The sequence below is a fragment of the Littorina saxatilis genome, linkage group LG9, assembly GCF_037325665.1.
Source record: "Littorina saxatilis isolate snail1 linkage group LG9, US_GU_Lsax_2.0, whole genome shotgun sequence".
NCBI lineage: Eukaryota > Metazoa > Mollusca > Gastropoda > Littorinimorpha > Littorinidae > Littorina > Littorina saxatilis.
In genome coordinates this window covers 13,799,068-13,816,464 of record NC_090253.1, presented here as the reverse complement: position 1 = coordinate 13,816,464, position 17,397 = coordinate 13,799,068, and the positions used below count along the sequence as shown (strand labels likewise).

The 17,397-nt window shown below is 42.9% G+C and overlaps 1 protein-coding gene across 3 annotated transcripts in view; it reads right to left on the bottom strand.

Moving 5' to 3' along the window:
* Positions 1 to 17,397, bottom strand: part of LOC138975332 (uncharacterized) — a 60,080-nt gene extending 42,683 nt beyond the window's left edge. For 2 of the 3 annotated variants that reach the window (XM_070347990.1, XM_070347991.1), the window contains exons 1-13: positions 17,218 to 17,397; positions 15,982 to 16,175; positions 13,549 to 13,659; positions 12,831 to 12,950; positions 11,825 to 11,991; positions 10,562 to 10,753; positions 9,808 to 10,026; positions 9,054 to 9,233; positions 7,746 to 8,090; positions 6,524 to 6,913; positions 5,887 to 6,065; positions 4,971 to 5,654; positions 2,330 to 2,534 (exon numbers count right to left, since the gene is read on the bottom strand). In XM_070347990.1, the coding sequence (XP_070204091.1) occupies positions 2,330 to 2,534; positions 4,971 to 5,654; positions 5,887 to 6,065; positions 6,524 to 6,913; positions 7,746 to 8,090; positions 9,054 to 9,233; positions 9,808 to 10,026; positions 10,562 to 10,753; positions 11,825 to 11,991; positions 12,831 to 12,950; positions 13,549 to 13,659; positions 15,982 to 16,165 (2,976 nt within the window). In that variant the 5' untranslated portion in view covers positions 16,166 to 16,175; positions 17,218 to 17,397. The remainder of the gene's footprint in view (positions 1 to 2,329; positions 2,535 to 4,970; positions 5,655 to 5,886; positions 6,066 to 6,523; positions 6,914 to 7,745; positions 8,091 to 9,053; positions 9,234 to 9,807; positions 10,027 to 10,561; positions 10,754 to 11,824; positions 11,992 to 12,830; positions 12,951 to 13,548; positions 13,660 to 15,981; positions 16,176 to 17,217) is intronic. The other variant, XM_070347989.1, reaches the window with a different exon arrangement.

Here is a 17,397-nt window from a genome sequence, read left to right as displayed (position 1 = left end):
TTTCGTGCGCACTTGGTCTTGTGCTTGCGTGTACACACGGGGGTGTTCGGACACCGAGGAGAGTCTGCACACAAAGTTGACTCTGAGAAATAAATCTCTCGCCGAACGTGGGGACGAACTCACGCTGACAGCGGCCAACTGGATACAAATCCAGCGCGCTACCGACTGAGCTACATCCCTGCCCTCCCCCATTTTAAGACTCCCTCCTTTCTAAGACCTGATTGTCTGAAGTCTTAAAAGGGGGGTTCCACTGAAGTATCATTCTCTGCTTGTACATGCAAGAACAATATGTGGTGCGAGTTGTATCGTGGGGTTCCACTGAAGTATCATTCTCTGCGTGTACATGCAAGAACAATATGTGGTGCGAGTTGTATCGTGAGGTTCCACTGAAGTATCATTCTCTGCGTGTACATGCAAGAACAATATGTGGTGCGAGTTGTATCGTGGGGTTCCACTGAAGTATCATTCTCTGTGTGTACATGCAAGAACAATATGTGGTGCGAGTTGTATCGTGGGGTTCCACTGAAGTATCATTCTCTGCGTGTACATGCAAGAACAATATGTGGTGCGAGTTGTATCGTGGGGTTCCACTGAAGTATCATTCCCTGTGTGTACATGCAAGAACAATATGTGGTGCGAGTTGTATCGTGGGGTTCCACTGAAGTATCATTCTCTGCGTGTACATGCAAGAACAATATGTGGTGCGAGTTGTATCGTGGGGTTCCACTGAAGTATCATTCTCTGCGTGTACATGCAAGAACAATATGTGGTGCGAGTTGTATCGTGAGGTTCCACTGAAGTATCATTCCCTGCGTGTACATGCAAGAATAATATGTGGTGCGAGTTGTATCGTGGGGTTCCACTGAAGTATCATTCTCTGTGTGTACATGCAAGAACAATATGTGGTGCGAGTTGTATCGTGGGGTTCCACTGAAGTATCATTCTCTGCGTGTACATGCAAGAACAATATGTGGTGCGAGTTGTATCGTGGGGTTCCACTGAAGTATCATTCTCTGCGTGTACATGCAAGAACAATATGTGGTGCGAGTTGTATCGTGAGGTTCCACTGAAGTATCATTCTCTGTGTGTACATGCAAGAATAATATGTGGTGCGAGTTGTATCGTGAGGTTCCACTGAAGTATCATTCCCTGCGTGTACATGCAAGAATAATATGTGGTGCGAGTTGTATCGTGAGGTTCCACTGTAGTATCATTCTCTGTGTGTACATGCAAGAAGAATATGTGGTGCGAGTTGTATCGTGAGGTTCCACTGAAGTATCATTCTCTGCGTGTACATGCAAGAACAATATGTGGTGCGAGTTGTATCGTGGGGTTCCACTGAAGTATCATTCTCTGCGTGTACATGCAAGAACAATATGTGGTGTGAGTTGTATCGTGAGGTTCCACTGTAGTATCATTCTCTGTGTGTACATGCAAGAACAATATGTGGTGCGAGTTGTATCGTGGGGTTCCACTGAAGTATCATTCTCTGCGTGTACATGCAAGAACAATATGTGGTGCGAGTTGTATCGTGGGGTTCCACTGAAGTATCATTCTCTGCGTGTACATGCAAGAACAATATGTGGTGCGAGTTGTATCGTGGGGTTCCACTGAAGTATCATTCTCTGTGTGTACATGCAAGAACAATATGTGGTGCGAGTTGTATCGTGAGGTTCCACTGAAGTATCATTCTCTGTGTGTACATGCAAGAACAATATGTGGTGCGAGTTGTATCGTGAGGTTCCACTGAAGTATCATTCTCTGCGTGTACATGCAAGAACAATATGTGGTGCGAGTTGTATCGTGAGGTTCCACTGAAGTATCATTCCCTGCGTGTACATGCAAGAACAATATGTGGTGCGAGTTGTATCGTGGGGTTCCACTGAAGTATCATTCTCTGCGTGTACATGCAAGAACAATATGTGGTGCGAGTTGTATCGTGGGGTTCCACTGAAGTATCATTCTCTGTGTGTACATGCAAGAACAATATGTGGTGCGAGTTGTATCGTCAAAGATGTACACATGAAAGCAGTTTGACTTTAAGCACTGTTATTTATAGCTTTACATCGGGCGGATCTTTCAATTCCTTGCTGGTTTGTAAATAGAAACACAAGTGTGCAAGGACAGTGGAACCCCCCTCTAAGACCCCCAATTTAAGACTCCCTCCCTTTTAAGACTTCCTCCTTTTTAAGACCCTATTATCTCAAACTTTCTGTTCATAAGTTCAGTAAATGTACCCCCATTTTAAGACTCCCTCCTTTTTAAGACCTGATTTTCTCAGATTTGTTGAGGTCTTAAAAGGGGGGTTCCACTGTAAAAAAAAACTCACCATGTTAAACTGGCCAGAGCGGTAGCTGTAGACAGTGAAAGGGTAGGCGCCACTGCGACCAGAGAATCTGAATTGCTGCAGAGGGTTAGTGTCCTCGATGTTGAAAGAAACCTGTAGAATTTCATCCCGCAAATCTTTGCCTTTGTTGGCACGACTAGCAGTAACAAAGCCTGCACACACTCCATTGTAGCTGGCACCGCAGTACCTAAAACACAGAGAAACAAACTGCACACACTGCATTGTAGCTGGCACCGCAGTACCTAAAACACAGAGAAACAAACTGCACACACTGCATTGTAGCTGGCACCGCAGTACCTAAAACACAGAGAAACAAACTGCACACACTCCATTGTAGCTGGCACCGCAGTACCTAAAACACAGAGAAACAAACTGCACACACTGCATGGTAGCTGGCACCGCAGTACCTAAAACACAGAGAAACAAACTGCACACACTGCATTGTAGCTGGCACCGCAGTACCTAAAACACAGAGAAACAAACTGCACACACTGCATTGTAGCTGGCACCGCAGTACCTAAAACACAGAGAAACAAACTGCACACACTCCATTGTAGATGGCACCGCAGTACCTAAAACACAGAGAAACAAACTGCACACACTGCATTGTAGCTGGCACCGCAGTACCTAAAACACAGAGAAACAAACTGCACACACTCCATTGTAGATGGCACCGCAGTACCTAAAACACAGAGAAACAAACTGCACACACTGCATTGTAGCTGGCACCGCAGTACCTAAAACACAGAGAAACAAACTGCACACACTGCATTGTAGCTGGCACCGCAGTACCTAAAACACAGAGAAACAAACTGCACACACTGCATTGTAGCTGGCACCGCAGTACCTAAAACACAGAGAAACAAACTGCACACACTGCATTGTAGCTGGCACCGCAGTACCTAAAACAGAGAAACAAACTGCACACACTGCATTGTAGCTGGCACCGCAGTACCTAAAACACAGAGAAACAAACTGCACACACTCCATTGTAGATGGCACCGCAGTACCTAAAACACAGAGAAACAAACTGCACACACTCCATTGTAGATGGCACCGCAGTACCTAAAACACAGAGAAACAAACTGCACACACTCCATTGTAGATGGCACCGCAGTACCTAAAACACAGAGAAACAAACACAAGCTGTCAAAGCAAACAAAACAAAGACCACATAATCAGGGGTGGGACTCTCTTGTGATGAAAAACGAGGAAATCCCCCTTTTCTCAAAACGAGGAAATCCCCTTTTTCTAGGGGGGTTCGGGGGCATGCTCCCCCTAATTTTGTTTAAATGGAACATTAAAATCTGTGCTATCTGGTGCATTCTGAGACTAAAATTCTTCTTCTTCTTCTGCGTTTGTGGGCTGAAACTCCCATGTACACTGACCGTTTTTTACCCCGCCATTTAGGCAGCCATACGCCGTTTTCGGAGGAAGCATGCTGGGTATTTTCGTGTTTCTATAACCCACCGAACTCTAACATGGATTACAGGATCTTTTTCGTGCGCACTTGGTCTTGTGCTTGCGTGTACACACGGGGGTGTTCGGACACCGAGGAGAGTCTGCACACAAAGTTGACTCTGAGAAATAAATCTCTCGCCGAACGTGGGGACGAACTCACGCTGACAGTGGCCAACTGGATACAAATCCAGCGCGCTACCGACTAAGCTACATCCCCACCCAGACTAAAATTCAACTTGTTTGGATCAGGTAAAAAAGACATTCTCCTCACACTCCTCCCCCCCCCCCCCCCCCCCCCCCCCCCCCCCAAAAAAAAAAAACCAAACCAACCCCCCCAAAAAACCCACTTTAACACAACAATGGTAACATTTTAATGGTGCATACTTACTAATAAACCGTGAATGCATAATCCAATACTGGCAATAGTATGATTCAGTGCATTGAAGCACAAAATGACTATTAGTTATCAGGAGTTTTCAGTCAGCACAATTTAACTCTCAAGCCTCCAGTGTTCCGTTCCATCTTCACTTCTCTCCATATCATTCAGTCAACAAGTTATAGATACTGTGATGAAATGGGAGGGGGAAAAATAGATTACTCCAGTGGAATTCGTAAGTTGTGTCCGCGGAAATCCGCGGATTCGCGGAAAAGTCCCACCCCTGATAATAAAAAAACAAGAAAGGTAGGTTGTTGGAACGTTTGTTATTGACAAAACAATACATTCACAGATATTTCGACCCAACGGTCTTTTAAGTGAACAGACAAGCAAATATTCACACAAAACTTATCTTGATAGAATCAGTTTTTGCCCACTCATCAGGAAGCCGAGCGAATGAATCTTCATTTCATTGGAATTGAATTTCATTCACTCGGCTTCCTACCTTTCTTGTTTTTTTATTCTGAATTTTGGAACGTTGGCAGTCTCTTTGTTTTTGGAAAGACTACATAAGTTAACATCCACACACACACAGCAGAGATAAAGATGCACACAAACTATCAGACATTTCAGTTGCATATAGATACATATACACACATGCTCTCTCTCTCCTTCTTTGACACTCACACATACAGACAAACACATACAAACACACACACACAAACACAAACACATACACAAACACAGACAAACACACACGCACACACACACAAGCAAAATACTCACTTTTCAAGCACACTGTCGAGGCCTCGAGCGATAGCGTAGACAGCGTTGATCACGTGCACAACCTTCAGGTCACGCTCAAACTTCGGGGCATTAGTGATGCCAGTAGTAACGGAACATGGTGTCGGCAACCCCTGAGGGTTGTCCCCAACATAGCAGTTGAACACGGACTCGAACCACTCCTCAAACCACGGGTTCACACGGTAACTGCCGACGTTTTGGGTGGCAAGGTCACTGAAAAACCGAGTCAGGTTGGAGTAAATGAAGTCGATAGCAATGTATCCTTCTGTCTCCGTCTCAAAAGTCTTGGCGACGGTGCCGTCGCTGCCGAAAGTGGTGGTCACAATGAAGTCGTTTTTGGCCCAGGCTTGGTTGCCGCTGAGGGCTTGCAGAAAGTCTTTGTGGTTGTCTCTGTTCATCAGCAACACCACTGGTCGCACTGTGGGGTGGTTAGCCAGCTGGTCAACAACCATGGTTTGGTTGGCTTCAAAAGTAAGCGTGGCCAACACACAGATTCCTGCCTCTGCTGCCATGCGACGGAACAGCATGACGTCGTCCTCGTTGTAAGGATCTTCATTAGCAGAGTAGACGACTTGGGTGTAGTGCCATCCATAATTCTTCATGATCATGATGATGGCGCGGAACTCTTGCTCTATCCCTGGAATCGTTTTCAGGTAGTAGTTGAACCTGCCGAGCAACAATGGACAACTTTAGCTTTATATTTTAAAATGTATGACTCACCTTTTCATACTCATACCTGTTAATAATCACCACATTTTGTCAATCTACTAGGTGGTTACTATAGAAAAGTTTGACTGTAATAACCCCCAAACAAAGAAACGAAAGGTGTAAATACCAACATGCATTCCAAATAATAACCACAGAAACAAAGAGAGAACCATGAAGTCAACTTTCTTACTTGTCCAGCTTGGAACTTGAAGCGCGGTATCCGACCATCGGCTGCATGAAGATATCATCCATCAGGCCAGCCAATGGGAGTGTCAGTGGGGTGTTGTAGGCAGCGGTGTAAGCTTCCACTGTGCGTGGGTCCAGCTCTGTGCCCGAGCCATTACGCACTTTCAACATGCCTTGTTGTACCTGATAAAAACAGACATTTTCAAGTCAATGACAACTGTGAATTTGTTTTGTTTTAAAGCAAATGTCAGTGTTTGTTCAATGAATCATTTAACAATTTACTTCTCCATTCATGTATTCATTTAAAACAGGCTTGAGCTCAGCTTAGGAGACAACATTCTGAAAACGTGTCAAGGGTAGCTTAGGGCCAAGTGGGGTGCAGAGGCAACATCCTGGTAGGGGGCCAAAACCCTAACCCCACCGATGGAAACAACATTTTGTAATTTTAAAAGCCATTTGCTGGCCTCTCTTGCCAGCCAGAACAGACAGAAGCAAATGTGAAAGATTGCTGCTCGATTATTTTCTTAAACAAATTTTAATGGGGTGGCCCAAAATATCTCTTCGGGAAGACCGTCACTTTCCTTGAATAATCGCAGGTCCAAGGAGTGGTCTCAAGCCTGATCCATTTTAAAAATGTTTACCTGCATGATGAAGTTTGAGGATAGTTCGCTGTCCATGCAGTCATCAATTCCGAGGCCACCGAGCTGGACACCTTGCAGAATGTTGTCCATGTTGACCCTCTTCACTGCGTAGATCATGGCCTCCAGGTACAGAGGGTGAGCGGCCGACAAGAGTCCACCGCATGTGAACTTTGACGGCCCCTTGTTGTGCAGGGAGAAAACGCCGTTGATGACGATGTCACCGGGCTGGTAGTAGTACTTCATCTCCTGGGCAATACCCAGACACGGAGAGCAGCCGCTGGATGGGCAGGGAGAGGTCGGGAGAGGGACCAAGGGGACTTGACGATTCTCCGTGTACATGCGAATGTTTCCAGTCGTCAGAGATAGACGGTTGTTGATGAAGTTGCCAACCTGTTGAAAGAGGAGGCAGAAGTGAGGCTCAAGGCACAGCAAACAATGTGAGGAAATAGGAAATAAGACTGGCGGCAAAGCAAAGAATTTAAAACATTTTCAACCATGCCATAAAGCATCTACAAAATTCAAGCTGTACTGTAACAAACCTACAATTTGCTAGACAATCCATCCAAGACTACCTACCCTTACCTGTAAAACAGGACAAGGCATGAAACGACAGACATGAAAACGTACCGTCTTGTGAACAAACCCTTTGACCTCTCACAACTGTGCCCCTCCCATTAAAATCATTCAGACCATGTAAGGATAAATAATTTTAAAATAGAAAAAAAAGAAAATATCACCCTCTCCACCTTTGATTCCTCTGTTCATACCAATTACACAAAATAAAATAACACAAATAAATTCTTATTCTTCTTCGTTCATGGGCTGAAACTCCCTATGGCTTTGCGTGAATGGATTTGTACATGTATGACCGTTTTTACCCCGCCATTCAAGCGGCATACGCCGATTTCGAGGGACAAACAAATAAAAGCAAAGCATCCTTGACTCCCACAAACCAAAAATGTGGAGCCCTCTTTTACTTGACTGTTATTTAGAAGAAAAAAAATGTGGAGTTCTCTTTTACTTGACTGCTATTTAGAAGTTTACTCTAAATATTTGCTCAGAATGAAAGAAAATAGGTCCAGTAAGTACTACGGAGGTGAGCGTGACCCGTCTTGGTGTTCGGTGATGACTGCTTTGTGATGTTGATCTTGATTAATTATTTTTATATCGCTTCACGCGACTTGTTTCTTTTTCTCATTCTGTCATAGAAATTCAAACTTACATCTCTGAATTTGTAGGCAGTGGAGTTTTCCTCTCCAGTGGGCAGATTATTGTAGTTCCACACGGAGAAGGACGGACTGAAGATGTCGCCCCGGCTGTCAAACTGAAGCCGCTTGGCTGCCTTGTATGGAGCGTACTGGTCCGATGCCAAGCTGGGCACGCGCTCACGAGCGGCGTAAGTAAAGTCCACCTTCTTGAGGTAGTCGTTGAGGAACTCCTCGTGAGTCATGTTGGCCAGTAGATCGCAGACACCTGTAGAACCCACTCCACACTTGCGTTCTTGAGCTTGGCGCAGAGCGTACGCATATGTAAACACGGAGTGTACGGCTGGCTCGACAAACTGGTCCTGCAGACCATGAGATGAAAAATGCTGAGTATTAGATCTGAGCATCCATGAATATAGTGGAAAATAACAAACAGAAACAAAACTTGGAGTCTAGAAAAATAGACTTTCTTTGTACATTGAAATATCCAGTTTTTGTTCTCGGGAACAAGATACACAACTCATCAATGTCAAACTTCACACTTCAGTAGTGTCAGCATATCAGTTTGTATCACACAAGCCTCACTTTTAGGTCACATACATTCAAAACTTACAGCCTGAAGATATTGAATTTCTGAACAGAGAAAAACTTCACGTTAATACACAAGTAAATTTCCATAGAAAACCTAAATCAACTCAAGACCTAAAACAATTTTTTCTCAACGTAAGGTGCTGTCTTTCTGCTTCTTGACTGATTTTCTTCTTTCTCTTGCTGTCATCTCTCATTTTATATTCATTTCATGCCTGCTAATGAAGAACTAATTTGTTCGAAACCGGTCCTCTTTTTTCGTCACACTCATGTAGTTAGGCCAAAAAAAAAAAATAGGTGTGGTTACGGTAACATAGCCCAAAAAAATAGGGTAGGAAGGTAGGCAATCACTTTTTTTTTTTTTAAACTTTTTTTTCTAATGTGTACAAATTAAACCTACTTGACAGGGAAATAAGTGTGCGACTCGGGCGCTTTCGCTTTCATTGCGTTTTCTGCACTCGTTTTCTTGTGTGTGTGGGTTTTTTTTTGACAAATGTAATAAAAAGTTATAGGGTCGGCCCCTAAAAATAGGGTAGGTCGGGTTACCGTAACCACACCTATTTTTTTTTTTAGGCCTTATTGTCCATGTTTTTGGTGAGTACGTTTTCATTGTTATCTTGTTCTTAAATTATTATTCTCACCTGCACTCTCATGTTCCTAATCTTTTTGAAGTAAACTGTTCTTTTATCTACGCAAACCTTGACACAATTTTTACAATTTGTTTCTTTCTTTCTCACCTGCACGAAGCTGAGACGTTTCTGTCGCTCCTTGTCTTGAGCGTTCAGCAAGTTGAGGGGGATATTTGCACATGGACTAGCGTACTTGCTGGCGCCTATTAAGTTGCACTGATATTTGTCCATGTACCAGTCCTTGAACCAAGGGTTCTCTGAAGATGGATTCTCCTCATCTAACCTCACCTGAACAAATGTTTCCAGTCAGTTAAGAGAGAGAGAGAGAGAGAGAGAGAGAGAGAGAGAGAGAGAGAGAGAGAGAGAGACAGAGAGAGAGAGAGAGCGGGAGAGAGGGGGGGAGAGAGAGAGAGAGAGAGAGAGAGAGAGAGAGAGAGAGAGAGAGAGAGAGAGAGAGAGAGAGAGAGAGAGAGAGAGAGAGAGAGAGAGAGAGAGAGAGAGAGAGAGAGAGAACCTCGACCAGACTTGTGTCATGTCTGGCGGTCATCAAACCCTAGAACTGTGTAAAGTTATACAGCTTTAGCTTCAATTAAATCCAAGAAAACCTCAATGTTAATTTTTTTCATCTCCAGCTGGCGGGCTTGACAGGGGCTGCTCAATATTCAGACTCACCAGATTCCCGAGTGGAAATAAACAAAATGATTCAATCTATGAATTTCAAGAATTACATCTAGAGTTTCAAAAATGCCAGAAATCTGCAAATTGGTTGAAGAATCCCATGCCTGTTTACTTCCATAATGTCCCTGCTGTTATATAGAACACCAAACAGTTTCTAAACGAATGTATAATGAGCCACACTCACCCAGTGATCCTCAAACTCCACAATGTAGCGTGAAGCAGGGACGATGGCGATGATACCTCGGGCGTATGATGTGGAGAATGAGGAATCAAGAGGAATACTATCCGTGAAAACCCACTGCAGTTTTCCAGCATCGTTCACTTGGGATCCCCTCTCCAGCAGAGCTGTTGCCATGACGCTGCCACCAAGGAAAATGGTACCCACTGTATCTAGGGCAACCACCTGAAAATACGGACAGGAACAATGTAGAAACAGGTAGTCTTTCAGTGCTTCCATTACCTAGGAATTTTTGCTAGATGCAGACGATTATAGTTTAAGTCTACATTTCACCAGCATGATTATGACCCATCCATGCTGAACGCTCTTCCTTTTTATGTTATGACTAAATGTTTTAACATTGACTGGGAATCGAGATGAGGGTGTGGTGTATGTCTGTGTATGTATGTGTGCGTGTATAGAGCGTTTTAGAGAAACTACTGGACCATTGACGAAGCTGTATTGTCTTGGTGAAAAAATGCAGTGCGTTCAGATTCATTCCGTGAGTTCAACAACTTGACTAAAGGTAGTAATTTCGCCTTACACGACTTGTTCTTCCTTCCTTTTCTTTCTTCTTGTTCCTGATTTCAAACTTCAGTCATTGGAATACACCATTCAGCATTAGTCTATCAAGCTCATCTCCACCTCCAAGTCACACCATCTCGCTTGCATTCCACAACACACCAAAACCTCTCTGGACACTCAAGATGTTCACTCTCACCTGCTCTAACAGGCTGTTGACAGTGTTAACGGAGGTATCACTTGGGTCGGCCATGATAGCGGCAGTCAGGCATATCCCCTCCTTTGCCAAGACCGGTCTCAGTGCGTCGTATGCTTGCCGGCCGTACGCAGTATCCTCGTACACCACCACCACATAGTTCCAGTTCATTTGCTTCAACACTCGACCCATCACCTGTGCGAGACACAACAAACAAATGAACAATAACAAGAATTTAATTCAACATATAGCATAACAACCACTGGTAATGGTAACTTGTCATTGTGTGAGTAGCAGTTGTACGTACACTCATTACAACTCTCCTTTATTACAATACTCCAACCATCAACAAACAACATCAATACTCCAACCATCAACAGACACCATCAATACTCCAACCATCAACAGACACCATCAATACTCCAACCATCAACAGACACCATCAATACTCCAACCATCAACAGACACCATCAATACTCCAACCATCAACAGACACCATCAATACTCCAACCATCAACAGACACCATCAATACTCCAACCATCAACAGACACCATCAATACTCCATACACACACACAGTAAGCATAGACACGGTGCAAGAGTGGGAGACGCTAGATCTAGATATGTCTGTCAGTACTAGTGTAGCCTACTTACGGGGACACGACTGTCACTGAGATCGACACTGCCCTTTCGACAGCGCTTCCTCGCGCAGACACTGAAAACACGCTGTGCAGATCAACCTGTAGGAAATCTCCTTTGGTATCTTCTTTATCTATTTTTTCTGGAGCCCGAACAATGTGAAATCGTCTTCCCCGAATTGGCGAACTGCAGCTGGGTGAGAACTGTATCTATACCACAATCCTTCACGCGATCTGACCTAACCTTGACCCCTGACCTGGTCTACATACCACACACAACACAAACAAGTCACCAGTTTTTACCCCCCCAAAACCCACCACCACCCGTTTTCTTTGGATACACACTTTATGTACATACGTGCCGACGAAATGTTGATCATTGCTTCAATACTTTGAAGCTGTTGCTTGGATAATAACCCGGTAAAATTAGTATTTCGGTGTTCAGTCAAATGTTAAAGTTTCTATCACACACGCACGCACGCACGCACAGACAGACAAAAGTTAGCATCGCATAGGCTACACTTACGTGAGCCAACAAGAACGAAAGAAAAGAGACAGTAAAATAGACAGACCAGAGAGAGAGATAAAGCCAAATCATCATCTGTTAAAATCACTGTACACACACACACCTGCATGAGGTCATCATCGGGCGGAATGGTGCGAAGAAAGTTGGGGTAGTTCCCGCTGTAGGTCAGGTCAGGGGCAGTGGCCATGTACGACACAACAGGAATCTCAAACAAGTTGGAGAAAGTGGCGACCTTCCCTGTTACTCCGCTGTTGGAAGTTCCTATGATGCCTGGGAAAGAAAATGGACCAATTGTCAAACACACAGTGAAGAGCAAGGTGCTGAACATGCCTGCTCCCTTTTCACCAACTTCGGTAATCGGTAGGTAATGTCATATAGTCCTGTGAGGTTACCCTCATGGAAATTCATGTTGCTTTTTTCCTGGGGATAACGAGCTGCCATACATTTCGGTGCTAACCTCATTTTTCCCCTTTTTCTTCATGTGTGTGTTGATTTGTTCCACTTCCACAGACTTTTGCTGTGAGCTTAGGATCTTTATCGAGCGCATGTGTGCACATGGCGGTGTTCGGCCCCCGAGGAGAGTCCGCATAAAGTTGACTCTGGGAAATAAATCCCTTGCCAAACCCAGGATTCGAACCCACGCTGATAGCTACAAACTCCTATCAAAGCAAGCGCCGCTACATACTAACTGAGCAATCTCCCCGCCCATTTATGCATGGCTTGTACAATTGCTGGACATTCCCTTTCATTACAATTTACAGTTTTACACAAATCCACCCGGAACGTTAAAATCTGTGATTGTGCCCATGGAACAGTACTGACCACCAGTCGCTGACTTTCTGTATATATATAAACTATATCAGTTATTATCACTCAACATGAACAGTCAAATAAATCTAAGAAGAGACCATCCTCTTAACAGTAGTACATAATGTTAGAACCCAAAGACTCCAAACTAAATAAGTACCGATATTTCACTGATTGATTGATGTTTAACTGTTGTGTACATTGTACTGTAAATCATTCAACATAAAAATAAGTGTAAGAAAACACTACTTTCGTAAGGTAATAATGTCTCCAAACCAAATGAGTATAGATAATTCACTGACCGAGTGTGACATTGGACCCTTGTGTACATTGCCGAGAGTCTGACCCAATGGTTGGAAAGATGGACCCTACACCTGCTACTGCCACGCCCTCCTGAGAACAGGTGTCCATCACTCGCATACCTGCAAAACATGTCGGGCTATTATTCAATGGGTCAATATCACGTATAAACAAGCTTACAACCTCATGTGTATGCACACACCCCGACACGCGCACATACACAAACACACACACACACACACTCCTTTCGCTCTCTTTGTTTTCTCATAATTTCTTCTTATTATTATTAATTTTCTCAACAAAATCATCTTTCAAAGACTCAGACGGGTAGAAGCAAAAGAATACATTATTGAGAATTGTGCATGCTAATGCTGCTGGACATTCTCTGAAAGTATACACTGTTCTGTATGACACAACTTTAAATTAAAAAGCAAATCATAGTTCACAGCTATTAGACATATTCTTCCTCTGCAGTTTATACACCACCAACAACAGCAGGATTCAATCGTGCACTACATTGTTACACACCAACAAACTCAAACAAACAAGAAAGGTTAATTTTTGTAATTTTAATCATACTTGTGAAAATGGACAAGAACCCTGCACTGGATTGGCAGCCAACAAAAAACTTCAGTGCACGATGGCATTTGTAAACACACTTGGCTCAAATTGACACAAATGACATCTGCAGGTCAATTGACCATCCCAAGCAACACATACCCATGCGGATTCCAGGCACATAGTAGTCTGTCAAGAACTCTCCATTCAGAAACTCGTCCTTTTTGTTCACAAGGTCAAGGGCATATCTGAGGGCTTCATAGGATTGCATGCCTGGCAAAAAGAGTCAAATTCATCAGGAACGAGAAACACACACACACACACACACACACACACACACACAAACACAGCTTTTCTCTCTCTTTGTCTCTCTGAAATTGTCACCCAGCAGGTAAAAGGTAAAAACATTTCTGAATTTGAAGTAAATGTATTTTTCCTGCAACATTTTGCACATAGACTTCATAACCATAATCGCTTGGAGCATTTTGTCTAGAAGATGTGCCCAGTGCCACAGAGCGTACTTACCAAAGAAACCATATATATAGCAAATCATAATAGTTCTGACCATTTATTTTTACATCAGTTAACCCCACTTGAGCACATGCCAAAAATCAACAAAATGGCTGCTTTCTCTCCAGAGGATGACTTTTGTTTTTATCAAACTAACACCAATGTCAAACTGTGAAACTTATTTGACAACAAAAATCTCATTCTGCAACAGAAACAGTTAGGCTGTCTTTGGTATACATCAATACATACATGTCTAGGTCTTATGTCTTAGACAAATAGAATTAAAACAAGAAGAGCAAACGCTCGATCGAGTCACTTTCGCAGTTCTGAATATTATATGAGGCATCAGATGGACAGGAAGAAATTGCTATTCACAACACAATGAGTCACGTTCACATAAAATTTGAGCCCGGTCACTTTTATAGTTTCCGAGAAAAGCCCAACGTTAAGTTGTGTGTTGCTCCCTTGTTTTTCTGATAATGTTCGTAAAAGGCTACAGATGTAAATACTTTGATGTAAAGAATAATCCTACAAAGTTTCAATCACATCCGATGAACTTTGTCAAAGATATAAAATGTCTAATTTTTCCTTTGACGCTGACCTGTGACCTTGAAAAAGGTCAAAGGTCAACGAAACCATCGTTAAAGTGTAGAGGTCATTGGAGGTCACGACTAAACAAAATATGAGCCCGATCGCTTTGATAGTTTCCGAGAAAAGTCCAACGTTAAGGTGGTGTCTACGGACGGCCGGCCGGCCGGACAGACTAACACTGACCGATTACATAGAGTCACTTTTTCTCAAGTGACTCAAAAACACAAGCACACCAAAAAGTGGCACAGAAACACACAAACAAAATATTTATTAAACTTAAAGGCACAGTGCGCCTCCCGTAAACCACCACAGATACTGTCAGGCTTTTCCACACAGTACAAGCACCCTTCCATTTGAACGCTCACCAAACGGGAACATCCTAGGTGACCTACGTAAAGAGCGAGCAATTTTCAAAGAATTAATTTTGCGGATTGTGTCAGAGACAATCGGACCGTGGTGCGCTTTGGCGCAGACCTAACTTTTAAAATCTAAATAATAAATTGACAGCTTGTTACACAAACATTCTTAAATCATAAAAGAATTCTTTTTTCATCAAGACAAGATCAGTACAATTCAAAGTTTTGAAAGTTTAAAAAAAGAAACGCCCGGAAGCAGGGTCACGCAAGGTTGTGGTTCTCGTAGCAGACGACGGTTTATGTCTATCGCCAGTTCCTCTGAACAGTCAAAAGCCATCACGAGAGTTCTTGTGAACCACAGCCGTTTGTTTCATGCATAGTCAGAGGTACATAATAACGTGCTATTGCAGATAAGCTCACAGCGAGTCGCATTCAAATTACTATTAACTAACTGACGACTGCATTGTGAAAAAGGGAAACTGGATCACACGGGTTCACGATGGCTCAGGGGTAAGATAAACCACGCAAAAATAAATTCTTTGAAAACAGCTCGCTCTTTACGGAGGACACCTAGGATGTTCTTAAGCGGTGAGTGTTTAAATGAAAGGGTGTTTGTACTGTGTGTAAAAGCCTGACAGTATAGATCTGAGATGGTTTACGGGAGGCTTACTGTGTGTAAAAGCCTGACAGTATAGATCTGTGATGGTTTACGGGAGGCTTACTGTGTGTAAAAGCCTGACAGTATAGATCTGTGATGGTATACGGGAGGCTTACTGTGTGTAAAAGCCTGACAGTATAGATCTGTGATGGTTTACGGGAGGCTTACTGTGCCTTTAAAGCCAAAAAAAAAATAGGTCTGTTTACGGCAACATAGGCCCAAAAAATAGGGTCGGCAGGTCGAATTTTTCCCCCCCCCCAAAAAAACATATTTTTACGTTGTTTTGCAAAAATAACAAAAGATTTTTTTTTTCTCCCCCAAATGCCCCCCCCAAAAAAGTCTAGGGTCGCGCGAAAAAAATAGGGTCAGTCGGGTTACCGTAAACAGACTATTTTTATTTTTTTTTGCCTAACAAAACAAAACAAATTTAAGCAACTGTTTATAGATTTTGAAGACAAACTTGTGCATGAATGTACTTACTGGCAGTAGGTAATCCACATCCATAGCCATTTTTTCCTTGTTCGTGCATGCCAATTAGCCCACCAAGCATGGCCTGTGCTCCTGGCTGTATGGTTGCCATTCTCTCAAAATTGCACGTCTGCGACTCAAAGTTTGCAGAAACATGGCAAACTAAGGCTGCCATTACCCACAAGATGCGTGCCATGTTTGGAACCCTGAAGGAAAAGAAAAGGACATTAATTTTTCGTTCGAACAATTGCAGTTTAAGTTTTTAATTTTATGAAACTGAGTGTGTCACTGTCAGTACAGTGGTACCTGCGAATGACTTGAAATGTTTTATGTCTATAATACATCAGAAGTAAACTGACAGAGACACGTACATGTTGTGGATTTAAAAGGGACGCTGTTTCTTGAATCTGACAACATTTTACAGTCCAAGAAAAAATACACTTGCTCTAATTCAAAACCACGTTCAGACCTGGGAACCCCTGTTTTGTACTTGGAGTATTCTCAAACAAACTTGGCGTATTTTCAGAAAAAATGAGTTTACTCCACCCAACATTTGAACATCGATGATTTAAACATGCTTCGCACACGTCCGTTGCACCGTTAATTAAGTTTACCAATACATTTAAAACAAATGATTCTTTCAATGTTTAATAACAAAAGCTGTAATCATTGATCAAATGTCGAGTTGTAAAGTTATTTTTAATCATTTGAAATAAACAGTGCCCCAGTAAATAGACAGGTAATTTTTCTCGTATTTTTTTTCAACCGACCGTACTGCAAAAAGGCGTACAAAATACATCGAAATCGTATGGGTTCCCAGGTCTGCACGTTAATCTTATACTCATTTAGCCTGAAAATAAAACCATATCTAAGAAACTCCAGTAAAATAACAGAGAATGTCTGTAATCATAAATAGTTGCAGTCTTTATGATTTTACTACAGTTAATCTTATTCAAGTTATTGGGTGTGTGCAGTGTGCTGTTTATGTTTACAAGGTGGTGCTCCATGGGTGCATGGTTATCTTCTACAATTTGCGCCCCAAAAGACATCTTGTTATGTTACCTCCTTTCATCCTCATTGATCAAACATTGCTTTTACTACCTCCTCATTAGAAATAGAATAGCTTGCACGCTGACTAATAAAATTGTAACGATTCAATGGACGCACGTTAGACTTAGAATCACCAAAGATCAAATACACTAGTAATGGTTGTGTCAAATAAACAAGCAGAGCCGCTTGCAAGCTTACCTTGAAGTTCCCAGGCCTACCCGAGCACACAAGCTCTTCAAACGTATCCTTCCCGCAATGCCAGACTCGTCTGGAAGCAGAAGACACCTCCCTTGATGACACAAACTTCCTCAGGCACCGGAGTAGGTCTTCTAATCGCCCATCCCCAGAAGTACTGGTTTCGCTCTGGCTGTACAACTT